The sequence below is a fragment of the Telmatherina bonti genome (genome assembly GCF_933228915.1).
Source record: "Telmatherina bonti genome assembly, chromosome: 8".
NCBI lineage: Eukaryota > Metazoa > Chordata > Actinopteri > Atheriniformes > Telmatherinidae > Telmatherina > Telmatherina bonti.
In genome coordinates, this window is record NC_136626.1 from 7,651,908 (window position 1) to 7,665,377 (window position 13,470).

General features: G+C 39.7%; 1 protein-coding gene across 2 annotated transcripts in view; it reads right to left on the reverse strand.

Annotated features, from left to right (window-relative positions):
• LOC306759400 (1-phosphatidylinositol 4,5-bisphosphate phosphodiesterase gamma-1-like) overlaps nucleotides 1–13,470 on the reverse strand; it is a 40,143-nt gene that overhangs the window by 13,766 nt on the left and 12,907 nt on the right. Inside the window, exons 4-13 of one of the 2 annotated variants that reach the window (XM_079245038.1) lie at nucleotides 12,354–12,401; nucleotides 8,615–8,699; nucleotides 8,438–8,518; nucleotides 7,478–7,512; nucleotides 7,040–7,112; nucleotides 6,864–6,959; nucleotides 6,659–6,777; nucleotides 1,581–1,666; nucleotides 1,325–1,445; nucleotides 1,043–1,211 (exon numbers count right to left, since the gene is read on the reverse strand). In XM_079245038.1, coding sequence (XP_079101164.1) covers nucleotides 1,043–1,211; nucleotides 1,325–1,445; nucleotides 1,581–1,666; nucleotides 6,659–6,777; nucleotides 6,864–6,959; nucleotides 7,040–7,112; nucleotides 7,478–7,512; nucleotides 8,438–8,518; nucleotides 8,615–8,699; nucleotides 12,354–12,401 — 913 coding nt within the window. Of the gene's footprint in view, nucleotides 1–1,042; nucleotides 1,212–1,324; nucleotides 1,446–1,580; nucleotides 1,667–6,658; nucleotides 6,778–6,863; nucleotides 6,960–7,039; nucleotides 7,113–7,477; nucleotides 7,513–8,437; nucleotides 8,519–8,614; nucleotides 8,700–12,353; nucleotides 12,402–13,470 lie in introns of those variants that run through there. The other variant, XM_079245039.1, reaches the window with a different exon arrangement.

Below are 13,470 nucleotides of genomic sequence, written 5' to 3' on the forward strand. Positions count from 1 at the left end.
TACACTGTGCTCAGAAAGGGATGGACATGGTCAGCAGCAGGACTCAGGTAGGCTGTGGAGGTTAAACCAGGTCATGTTGGAACTAAGGGGACCAAAGTGGGACAAACAAGCCAGGATGGATCCATGTTGTCATGATGTTTCCAGCAGATTCTGATCCTACCATGTGAATGTGGAGCTGAACTGGAGACTCATCAGACCAGCAACGTTTCTCCATCTTCTATTGTCCAGTTCTGGTGAGTCTGTGTGAATTGTAGCCTCAGTTTCCTGTTCTTACTGACAGGAGGGAACCCGCTGTGGTCTTCTGCTGCTGGAGACCATCTGCTTCCAGGCTGGACGTGTTGTGTGTTCAGACATGATGTTCTGCAGATCTTGGTTAGAACCAGTGCTTACTGGTCTTCCTGTTGTCTTCCTATCATCTCCAACCAGTCTGTCCAGTCTCCTCTGACATCAACCAGACATTCTGGTCCAGACAACTGCTGCTCGCTGGATATTTTCTCTTCTTCAGACCTTCTCTGGAAACTCTGGAGATGGTTGTGTGGGAAAATCTCAGTAAACACTCAGACCAACAACCTTAAATCTCTTTTCTTCCTCATCTTGATGCTCAGTTTGAACTTCAGCAAGTCGTCTTCATAGTGTCTAAATGACTACATGCACTGAGTTGCTGCCGTGTGATTGGCTGACTAGAGATTGATGTTAACACACATTCAAACAGGAAGACGTGATAAAGTGGCCTGTGAGTGTGTAACAACATCCAATCAGCAGCTGCGGTGTTGTAGACTGTCTTTAAGACTCTAGAATGTTTGACGTCTTGTCCTATTTGCTCCTAATGGTCACCTCCTTTCTAGCACCTGTTGTGTACAAAGCAATCATCCCTGAGGATGCACACAAACTGATGCAAAACAGATCAGGTAGGTGCATGCGTATCAGACATTAACCTGCATGTGTGTGGAATGCTGACCATACCAGATGGAACCTCAGACCATGTTGCAGTGATGTGATAATACTGATTAATGAAACGACCTGAAATCATCTGCAAGCGCACCTTGATGAGGATCTTCCTCCGGAGCTGGTACGGTGAAGGAAGCTCGTCTGCGTTGTTGTCCACCGGCTTGGTCAGCAGTAGGTCTCCAAACACCTTTTTGAAGTGTGTGGCCATGTTTCTCTGTTGGACCACGCTGCAGTGGTCCTCGATGGACAAGATGACGGGGTACCTGCACAGGAGCAGCAGATAAACGCTGGAAAGGCACGCGGGTCGACTCTGTGGCGGTTTGTAGAACTTCATCAGACGAAGGTTTTCGTGTAAGGCGGATCATCGTGAACTCACTCTGACGTGACGAAGGCGTGCTCCTTGATGGTGTGCAGAACGTCCAGGAATTTAATCTTCGAGGTTAAAGTGTGGCCGTGGTAGATGATTGGCAGGTCGTCAGGTCCATCCCAGCAGTCCACTGACACGCACATGAAACATGTGAAACATGACGAGTCAGAGCAGATGGAACCACATCCAAACATCATCTGTAGTTTAGACGAACTTAAAATTCACTGCTGGGATTTAAAATCCCAAAGTGAGTTTTCTTTCTTACGTTCGATGCAGCGGCAGCCCATCCGCAGACAGCGAGCGTAGGCTTCCAGAGAGGACTCACTGGAGAACTGGTCGCCTGTCAAGTAGCTGGAGGAAGAAAAATAAACATGTAAAAGATGGTTTTATAATCTGTAGAAGTTTACAGAACCAGTATGACAGCATGTAAAAACTGGTTTTATATCTGTAGAAGTTTACAGAACCAGTATGACAGCATGTAAAAGCTGGCTTTATATCTATAGAGGTTTACAGAACCAGTATGACAGCATGTAAAAACTGGTTTTATATCTATAGAAGTTTACAGAACCAGTATGACAGCATGTAAAAACTGGTTTTATATCTGTAGAAGTTTACAGAACCAGTATGACAACATGTAAAAGCTGGTTTTATATTTGTAGAAGTTTACAAAACCAGTATGACAGCATGTAAAAACTGGTTTTATATCTGTAGAAGTTTACAGAACCAGTATGACAGCATGTAAAAACTGGTTTTATATCTGTAGAAGTTTACAGAACCAGTATGACAACATATAAAAACTGGTTTTATATCTGTAGAAGTTTACAAAACCAGTATGACAGCATGTAAAAACTGGTTTTATATCGGTGGAAGTTTACAGAACCAGTATGACAGCATGTAAAAGCTGGTTTTATATCTGTAGAAGTTTACAGAACCAGTATGACAACATGTAAAAGCTGGTTTTATATTTGTAGAAGTTTACAAAACCAGTATGACAGCATGTAAAAACTGGTTTTATATCTGTAGAAGTTTACAGAACCAGTATGACAGCATGTAAAAACTGGTTTTATATCTGTAGAAGTTTACAGAACCAGTATGACAACATATAAAAACTGGTTTTATATCGGTGGAAGTTCACAGAACCAGTATGACAACATGTAAAAGCTGGTTTTATATCTGTAGAAGTTTACAGAACCAGTATGACAACATGTAAAAACTGGTTTTATATCTGTAGAAGTTTACAAAACCAGTATGACAGCATGTAAAAACTGGTTTTATATCTATAGACGTTTACAGAACCAGTATGACAACATGTAAAAACTGGTTTTATATCTGTAGAAGTTTACAGAACCAGTATGACAACATGTAAAAACTGGTTTTATATCGGTGGAAGTTCACAGAACCAGTATGACAACATGTAAAAGCTGGTTTTATATCTGTAGAAGTTTACAGAACCAGTATGACAGCATGTAAAAACTGGTTTTATATCTGTAGAAGTTTACAGAACCAGTATGGCAACATGTAAAAACTGGTTTTATATCTGTAGAAGTTTACAAAACCAGTATGACAGCATGTAAAAACTGGTTTTATATCTGTAGAAGTTTACAGAACCAGTATGACAGCATGTAAAAACTGGTTTTATATCTGTAGAAGTTTACAGAACCAGTATGGCAACATGTAAAAACTGGTTTTATATCTGTAGAAGTTTACAAAACCAGTATGACAGCATGTAAAAACTGGTTTTATATCTGTAGAAGTTTACAGAACCAGTATGACAGCATGTAAAAACTGGTTTTATATCTGTAGAAGTTTACAGAACCAGTATGACAGCATGTAAAAACTGGTTTTTATATCAGTAGAAGTTTACAGAACCAGTATGACAGCATGTAAAAACTGGTTTTATATCGGTAGAAGTTTACAGAACCAGTATGGCAACATGTAAAAACTGGTTTTATATCTGTAGAAGTTTACAAAACCAGTATGACAGCATGTAAAAACTGGTTTTATATCTGTAGAAGTTTACAGAACCAGTATGACAGCATGTAAAAACTGGTTTTATATCTGTAGAAGTTTACAGAACCAGTATGACAGCATGTAAAAACTGGTTTTATATCTGTAGAAGTTTACAGAACCAGTATGACAGCATGTAAAAACTGGTTTTATATCTGTAGAAGTTTACAGAACCAGTATGGCAACATGTAAAAACTGGTTTTATATCTGTAGAAGTTTACAAAACCAGTATGACAGCATGTAAAAACTGGTTTTATATCTGTAGAAGTTTACAGAACCAGTATGACAGCATGTAAAAACTGGTTTTATATCTGTAGAAGTTTACAGAACCAGTATGGCAACATGTAACAACTGGTTTTATATCTGTAGAAGTTTACAGAACCAGTATGACAGCATGTAAAAACTGGTTTTATATCTGTAGAAGTTCACAGAACCAGTATGACAGCATGTAAAAACTGGTTTTATATCTGTAGAAGTTTACAGAACCAGTATGACAGCATGTAAAAACTGGTTTTATATCTGTAGAAGTTTACAGAACCAGTATGACAGCATGTAAAAACTGGTTTTATATCTGTAGAAGTTTACAGAACCAGTATGACAGCATGTAAAAACTGGTTTTATATCTGTAGAAGTTTACAGAACCAGTATGACAGCATGTAAAAACTGGTTTTATATCTGTAGAAGTTTACAGAACCAGTATGACAACATGTAAAAACTGGTTTTATATCTGTAGAAGTTTACAGAACCAGTATGACAACATGTAAAAACTGGTTTTATATCAGTAGAAGTTTACAAAACCAGTATGACAGCATGTAAAAACTGGTTTTATATCTGTAGAAGTTTACAGAACCAGTATGGCAACATGTAACAACTGGTTTTATATCAGTAGAAGTTTACAGAACCAGTATGGCAACATGTAAAAACTGGTTTTATATCAGTAGAAGTTTACAGAACCAGTATGACAGCATGTAAAAACTGGTTTTATATCAGTAGAAGTTTACAGAACCAGTATGACAACATGTAAAAACTGGTTTTATATCTGTAGAAGTTTACAAAACAAGTATGACAGCATGTAAAAACTGGTTTTATATCTGTAGAAGTTTACAGAACCAGTATGACAGCATGTAAAAACTGGTTTTATATCTGTAGAAGTTTACAGAACCAGTATGACAACATGTAAAAACTGGTTTTATATCAGTAGAAGTTTACAGAACCAGTATGGCAGCATGTAAAAACTGGTTTTATATCTGTAGAAGTTTACAGAACCAGTATGGCAACATGTAAAAGCTGGTTTTATATCTGTAGAAGTTTACAGAACCAGTATGGCAACATGTAAAAGCTGGTTTTATATCTGTAGAAGTTTACAGAACCAGTATGGCAACATGTAAAAGCTGGTTTTATATCTGTAGAAGTTTACAGAACCAGTATGGCAACATGTAAAAACTGGTTTTATATCTGTAGAAGTTTACAGAACCAGTATGGCAACATGTAAAAGCTGGTTTTATATCTGTAGAAGTTTACAGAACCAGTATGACAGCATGTAAAAACTGGTTTTATATCTGTAGAAGTTTACAGAACCAGTATGGCAACATGTAACAACTGGTTTTATATCTGTAGAAGTTTACAGAACCAGTATGGCAACATGTAAAAACTGGTTTTATATCTGTAGAAGTTTACAGAACCAGTATGGCAGCATGTAAAAACTGGTTTTATATCTGTAGAAGTTTACAGAACCAGTATGACAGCATGTAAAAGCTGGTTTTATATCTGTAGAAGTTTACAGAACCAGTATGACAGCATGTAAAAACTGGTTTTATATCTGTAGAAGTTTACAGAACCAGTATGGCAACATGTAAAAGCTGGTTTTATATCTGTAGAAGTTTACAGAACCAGTATGACAGCATGTAAAAACTGGTTTTATATCTGTAGAAGTTTACAGAACCAGTATGGCAACATGTAAAAGCTGGTTTTATATCTGTAGAAGTTTACAGAACCAGTATGGCAACATGTAAAAACTGGTTTTATATCTGTAGAAGTTTACAGAACCAGTATGGCAACATGTAAAAGCTGGTTTTATATCTGTAGAAGTTCACAGAACCAGTATGACAGCATGTAAAAGCTGGTTTTATATCTGTAGAAGTTCACAGAACCAGTATGACGCGTGTCTTCAGGGTTCTTATTGCTCACATTGAACTGTGTCGACTCAGGCTGAACATGGCGGCAGAAGCTCAGCCATCTTCCCACCAGAGATCATCTAAATCTGCACCTATATACCATTTGGGAATTGTTGGCTTAATGTAAATATGGTGGTTTGATTTTAATTTCATTTAATTTAAAAATGAGATAAAAGAAAATAAAGCTTAACTAAATAACTATTTCACACGTTTGCAGAATAGCCAGGCTCTGCGTACCGGCTCTTTACGCTTGTAAATATGTTGATGGTGTTGGTTTTACTGCTAAAAGAAAAGAAAAAAAGAAAATGAAAAGCTGGAACAAGGTTTAATATAAATATTTAAGTATTAATAGGATTATTAGGGGTGGGAAAATCAAATCAAAAATTGGGATTTTTTGCTTCACAATTTTAAAATTGATTTGTTTTTTCAAGTAAAAAAAATGAATCCACTATAAAATGTCATTTTTTTAAAATTGTTTTTATTGATCTTTTTACTTGCCTTCTTGGGCATTATAGCAGCAGAATGAGGATCTTGCTACTGTGTTGTTTTTTCCTAATTGAAATCAAGAAATATGACGAGCAAAAAGGGAGTTTTATACTTTTTTTTGTTTTTAATCTACAATAATCAGCAATATCAAAGAATTGTGAGGATTGCAATTTAAATCAAATCGGCACCCAAAAAATGAGAATCGAATCGAATTGGGACAAAAGGATATTGTCACAGCCCTAAAGATTATTATTTCAAACGCTGAAGGTACATTTTGATCATCAGTGAATCTGTCAGTATATAAAATGATTGTAGGACTAGAACATGGCTTTGCATGGAGGGGGTCTGCACTCTGGATGCTTTTCTAGAGTTTAAATAAAAATAATGTGTTAATTTAATAGATTTGTCTCTTTTCATTATTTTTGACACCTCTGATTAAAATGTAAACAGAAAATAATAATGCATTTTATTCATATAGAGCTTTTCCAAGAGCTCAATTTTTTACACAATTAAAAGAAAGTTAAAAACGGGGCAAAATGACAATAAGCACATAAAGAACATACCATTAAACACCTGGAAGGAGTTCATGTGATTTTAAACTAATTTACTGTAATTTTCCTAAGAAAACGCGAAGCTTTGACATCTCCAACGAGGACTGAAGGACTCTCAGGCTTACGTATTGTGTGACGAGGAGATCCAGTACTGGGACAGCGGTCTTTTCATGTCATCTGCAACGACGGAGGAAAGTCGGGGTTCCCACACAGAGTTCTCTTTAGAGAACAGGAAAGTCAGGAACTAGAATAGCAGACACAAAAGATCAGTGTCTGATGCAGGAAAACTCTTCAAACTTTCTGTTTTTGTGATTTTCAGCAGAATGTCACCTCATCCAGTTGCAGCATGGGCTCTGGCTGCGCCCCCCCCCTCATGTAGCCCATGAGAAAATCCCTGACGCGACTCAGATCTGACGCCCAGGACTCCTGAGAGCAGCCAGAAAAGGGAAAATGAGCACAAAGCAGTTCCAGAGTGTGTTTTGTGCTGACCAGAGCGAGATTTGTACCTTCTGGTCCATCTGTAAAAACTTCTGGAAGTCGTAGAGGGAGATCTGACAGAGCTCCGGGCGGTCCACGTTTCTGAAATAAAAATTTTAAGATGTTCAAGAGGAGGGAAAATGGAGCAAAAGGAACGTTGAATGGGAAAGGAGACATGATTGGTTGAGCTGAAAGTCTGACTTTAGCTATGGCACATCTAATGGTGCCGTTTCTGAGGGTAATGTCCCGTAACATTAAGAAAATGTCTGACATCCATCAAACCAACAAGGAAACATTTAACTTTCATTAAAATGGTTTAAAACAACACATGGAAACAGTTTTTGGAACTTTTCCAGTAAAATGTTTTAGGCTGGGCAGGTAGACGGGCAACGGGTGGGGGGGTGGGAAGAGGGGGGGCCGGACACCGAGGAAGAGGAGGAGATGGAGGTGAAGGTGGAGGGACTCACCGGAGGGGAAAGGAGAGCTCCAGCTGCTCAATAATCTGAGGAAAAAAAGGGGAGGAGCCAGGTGATGGACAGGTGGGAGGAGCCAGGTGAAGCATAAACAGTAGAAGACAAAGTGAGCGTGATGCTGTGCGTGTGCAGAGGTGGAAACGGTCAAATCAGCGGCGCTGCATTCAGACAAAGCTCTGCTTCCGACACAGAAACTCTACTTTTCCTCTCTTTCAAAGAAAACTAAATCAGGATGCATGAACCTCAAATTCCTCCACACGCACAAGTCAGAGGTTGTCATGAAGGTTTGCATGTTGTGTCCTTTTTTCTGTTTTCAGCCTTCGTGCTTTTTATTCCTTTCTAAGATACAAAATGACATGCAGGATGCAGGACTTCTTGTTGCACCTTCATGGAAACTTGTTTGTGCTTTCAACTCTGAATATTTGCATCAGTTTGATGGATAAATGTACATAAATATTAGCAGAACCTTTCTTTTACCATTGTGCTTAAAATTCCACAAAACCATTTACTGAATTGATCAGAGAAGATGAGAAAAGAATATTTCCAACACTATTTACTTCTAAACCAATTCGGTCCCAGTGACTGCTATTATGATACAATATAATCCTCATACATAATAATGCATATTCAGTGTTTTTTTTCCATAAAAATGACAAAGAAAAAGGCATAAAAACCTAAAAATAAGTTTTAATTATACTTGAATATCTATATTTAGCTCTGAGATTGCTCAAAAGATCTGATGTGAAAAAACCTAGAAAAGAAGTATATAATTCATTTTTATTATGCGTTTATGTAAACTACTATTTTGGTAGGATAAAAAGGGCAACTTTTTTTTTAAAAGGTTTCTTAAGGGCTACAAAAAAAATTACAAATTTGTCAAAGCTGAACAGCCCCACATTGTAATATCACAACCTAAACAATGAGTTAAAGCATATAAAACGACCCAACACTCACACTCCTCTGAGCATCAAACATCAGTGTTCTGTAAAGCTGTGCAAAGTTGGGGTAAGACAGTTTGCTCCTGGTCTCCACCTCCTGTGGACAGAGTCAGAGTGAAGCACTGCAGTTGTCATATCTCAAAATGCAGGATTAGAAATTCACAGAGGACATGCAGGAGGAAATCAGTCTGACCTGCAGCTTGTCTTTTAGAAAGCGCATGTTGGGAACTCGGTAGTTGACCTGAGGCAGCAAGGCTTTAACATCTTTCACTGTGATGCTGAAGAGAAAACAAAGCCATACATAACATTAACTCTTACCATGAACAAAGAGTTAAGGACATAGCTGACAATGTGTTTCCTGTTGCAAACGCATCCTGTGTGTGTAAGGCAACCGGTATTTATTTATTTACCACTTTTCAAGCATTTACAGAGAAACCAGGATGCTTTTATGAATGAGAAAGGTGCTAAATGTATAAGAATAAAACAATGGCAATAAAAAATCTAAATTAAAAGAAATTTTCATGAAAGTCCTGCAAAGTAATTCGCAAACGATCAGTAAAAAAACAAAAAATTCAGTTTAACGTACAAAATCATGGGTACCTTAAAGCACCACAAAGTTTTACACAAAACTTCTGACTTGTTTTCATGTCACACTGACATTCATAGTGTACGTTCCTGGAGCTGTGGTTACCCTGCAGTGTGCCGTGACGGAGAAATCCCCCTTCACGGCTTCCTGCTTCCAGCCTGAAGCATCACCTTACAGCTGAGTTCTGCTTTACGCATCATGTCAGCAGCCGCGCAGCAACACTGTCTGTTTCAAATGTGCATCATGGCAGACTCAGCAAAGAACCGAGGAAGACATTATTAGAGAAAGCGAAAGAAAGTTCCAGAGAAAAAGGTCGACATCTGACCGACTTTCACCGACTGGAGAGATCTCAGAGAAGAGACAGGATGTAAGACAGATCCTGGATTAGACCTCGCTAGGGGGCGCTGAAGCAAAATAATCTGCCAGTTAATTCATGTAACAATAGATTAAAACAAATGTTCATCGTTCATCCTCTCATCCATCATTCCATCCTCTCATCCATCCATCCATCATCTCATCCATCTATCCATCTGTCCATCCATCATCTCATCCTCTCATCCATCATTCCATCCTCTCATCCATCCATCCATCATCTCATCCATCTATCCATCTGTCCATCCATCATCTCATCCTCTCATCCATCAATCATCCCATCCATCCATCCATCCATCATCTCATCCTCTCATCCATCCATCATCCCATCCATCCATCCATCATCTCATCCTCTCATCCATCCATCATCCCATCCATCCATCCATCATCTCATCCTCTCATCCATCTATCCATCTGTCCATCCATCATCTCATCCTCTCATCCATCCATCATCCCATCCATCCATCATCATCTCATCCTCTCATCCATCCATCCATCATCCCATCCATCCATCCATCCATCATTCCATCCTCTCATCCATCCATCATCTCATCCTCTCATCCATCCATCCATCATCTCATCCTCTCATCCATCTATCCATCCATCCATCCATCCATCATCCCATCCATCCATCCTTCATTTCATCTATCCGTCCATCCATCCTTCATTCCATCCTCTCATCCGTCCATCCATCCTTCATTCCATCCTCTCATCCGTCCATCCATCCATCAACCCACCCTCCCATCCTCTCATCCATCTATCATCCCATCCATCCATCCATCTCCACTCATCTGAGGTCAGGTTGTGTTAGCAGCCCAAGTCGGGAATCCCAGACCTTCCTTTACCCGGCCACTTCTTTCAGCTCATCCGGAAAGATTCCGAGGCGTTCCGAAACAAGCCAGGAGACATAGTCCCTCCAGCATGTCCTCGGTCTTACCTGAGGCCTCTTTCCAGTGGCCATGACCAGCAGGAAAAAAAACGGCAGCATGTCTGAGACAATGTTCACACAGATGTGATGCTTTCGCAAACAGATGAGGTCAAACCTGACACTTCTATACGTACTGACAATCAGAATGCAAGTCAGATGATTTGATTGGTTAGTAGTCCTGCTTCTGCTTGTAAAAGTCCAGCTGTTGTGCACCACAAGCTGCACTTGCAAGTAAAGCAATGAACCCATCAATTAGACCTTTGACACCTGAATCTGGCCTTCGAAAGCACCGAGAATTCATGCATCTCAGAACGTGTGAGGTGTCATTAATCCAGGACCACATGTCAAAGCCAGATCGCTCATTTTGACTGCTAAAAAGTGTAGCTGCTTCCAACACCTGCCCAAAATCTAAGCATTTAAACCAATGAGAAGTCCTCTGAATCTCACCAAAAATGAATAAATAATCAGATTTGATGAATGGAGTGTGTTTGCAGATGAGTTGCTGTAGTTCCTCCCATTGAGCGGCTGCCTCTTCATTTCCACATGGATAAACAGCACATGCACAATCGCTTGGTGATTAGCATAACACATGCAACCAATAGCATCAGAACAGGAAGGAAGCAAGAAAAGCAGGTGGAGGAAAAGAATCCGGCTCGAAGCTCTGACGAGATCTTTCGGGGTCATTGACCGCCGCCGCTGCCAGGTTTAAGCTGTGCTGCCTCCCACCTCTCCGTCTGGCTGCTGTTACTATTTTCACAAGAGACAGGAAGTTGCCCTCTCCCAGTTCATTGCATCACTTCCTTCTCCTTATCAGGCTGTGACAGGCTGTTTGTCCTGGAGAGGTTTCCACCCAAACAGAAGCCTGGACCTTATGAATACACGCACAGGGGTGTGGTAGAGTGCATATGCAGGGTGGAGTGGAAGACACTGAAAACATCTGGATGTGGTTTCACCTGCACATCCAGTCTGCTGCAACACATTGACCAGTAAGCAGCCTTTACTGGCTGTGCTGTCGGCTCCGATTGGAGCTTGTTCCACGCTTGTGGCAGAGACAGGGATAACAACATTCCTGAGAAAAACGCAGGGATCGAAGTTAAATGTGAAATAAATCATGTCAGCCAATACGGCTGATTTATCTGCACAAACATCTAATTCAACGTAACACGACCAACACAGACCACGTTCACACCAAGTCTTTTTGATTCTTTGTTGCATGAAATCAGCAGCGTGGTTTCTATTATCATTTACATGCAACCTCCATTGCACTGCAGCAGGAACTGTGCACGGTCCTGAAGCGAATCACATGTGCAGAAGAAGACATGACATGTGCAGAACTGTGTTTAAGGAGGTAAATGTAGGCGTTACATGTGTTTGTGTATTAAGTTGGAAGTTAATTTGGAAGAGAAGGGGTCTCAGTACCAAGCCCTGGGGCGTCCCCTCTAGAGAAACAATCACATTTCTCCTTAATATAATGCCAAACTGAAAGAATGATGTGGGATTCTGACCAAGAATCTGGCTGATCCTGGCCTGAGATCCATGTCTCAGAGAGTAGACTGACAGTAGGAGGCCACAGTTTATTCCATCAAAACCAGCAGAGCAGCTCAGAGAGACGAAGTAGAACCCAAGACTCCGCTGCAGCTCTAGTTTACTTCAGGGCATCTGTCAGACTATCTCTGCAGAGAGGAGTCTCTTACTGGTTGGATTGGGAATGTTATGCAGTGGGAGGAAATCTGAGAACTGCTTTAAAACCACCTTTTCAGAAACCTAGTTCTCAGCTTGACCAGAGTGGGTTAGTGTCACTTGAGCCTCCCTGGAAGCCGCTAGAAACATGCCGGAGGCAAATGAAACTTTTATTACATGTCTGAATGCTTGTACAATGGGAGGAAAATGTTTCAGAAGGAAGTTAGTGGGAACTGAGTCCAGCAGACATGCAGCAGCCAGGAGTTTGGATACGTCGCTCTCAGCGATGTTACGGAGCCAACTATTTCCTGAGTGTCAGCTGAAGAGATCAGATTGTTGTAAAAAGAAGTTAAACATGTCACCTACCTGCCTTCGTGGTTCCTGTCCATTACTTCAAACTGTTTCCTCAGCCACCTGCAGAAGGAGAGAAAGAGGAGGAATATACTTCAGGATTAAAACAAGAACATGCTCAGAATGTGCTCAGTGTTTTTACCAATCCATAATAAATCTTTGTTCCAAGTTTGACACTTGGAGCTTTTTCAGCTAAAAGACTGAAGTGAAATCTGACTAATTAATACCTGATTAAATAGATAGAAAAGAACTCAAGACAGAAAGAAAGAAAGACAGAGAGAAAGAAAGAAAAGATAGAAAGAAAAAAAGACAGAGAAAGAAAGAAATAAAAGAAAAAAAATAAAGAAAAAGACAGAAAGAAAGAAAAAGACAAAGAAATGAGTTAGTTAGAAATGAGTTGGTGATATCCCGGATGTGTTCATGTTACCGCCTGATGTTCCAGCTTCAGAACTTTATGCAGTCGGAGCTGAGAAGTTCCAGCTCCTGCATTTTGCATTCGTCTTGTTTAAGTAACGACCAAAGTTTTCTCTTAAAGGTCCTTCTGAAACAACAAACTTCTCTTGAAAAGCTTTAATGTCCACTAATACTGTTCAGAAACATTTTGCATGATTTATAGAAGATTTATAACAGAAACTTGTGGAAAAACTAAAACCTGTGATACAAACCTACATCATTTTACGTCGATATTAAGATGTTTCAAGTTTTTTTTCCAACTTTCTTATTGACGTCCGTTATATACTTATTTCCATCATTTTTATCACATCCTCCTGTTTAATTGCTTGTAATCACAAAAATCTGATTTGCCAATCACATGGCAGAAACTCAGTTCATATAGACACGATGAAGACTTGCTGAAGTTCATGCTGAGCAACTGAATGATGAATTCCCACACAACCATCTCCAGAGTTTCCAGAGAAGGTCTGAAGAAGAGAAAATATCCCACTTTGGTCACTATGAAACGGTGTTTCCATCACCTTGTTGAATGTATGACACCAACATTTAAGGCAGTTTTAGGGGAAAAGGGGCTCAGACTCAGAACTAGAAGGAGAACCCGGTGAAGAAGGCGGTGAGTAGAAAGTGGTCAGAAAGGATCAGCGAGTGTTTGATTTGGACACATCTTTATGGATCTTAA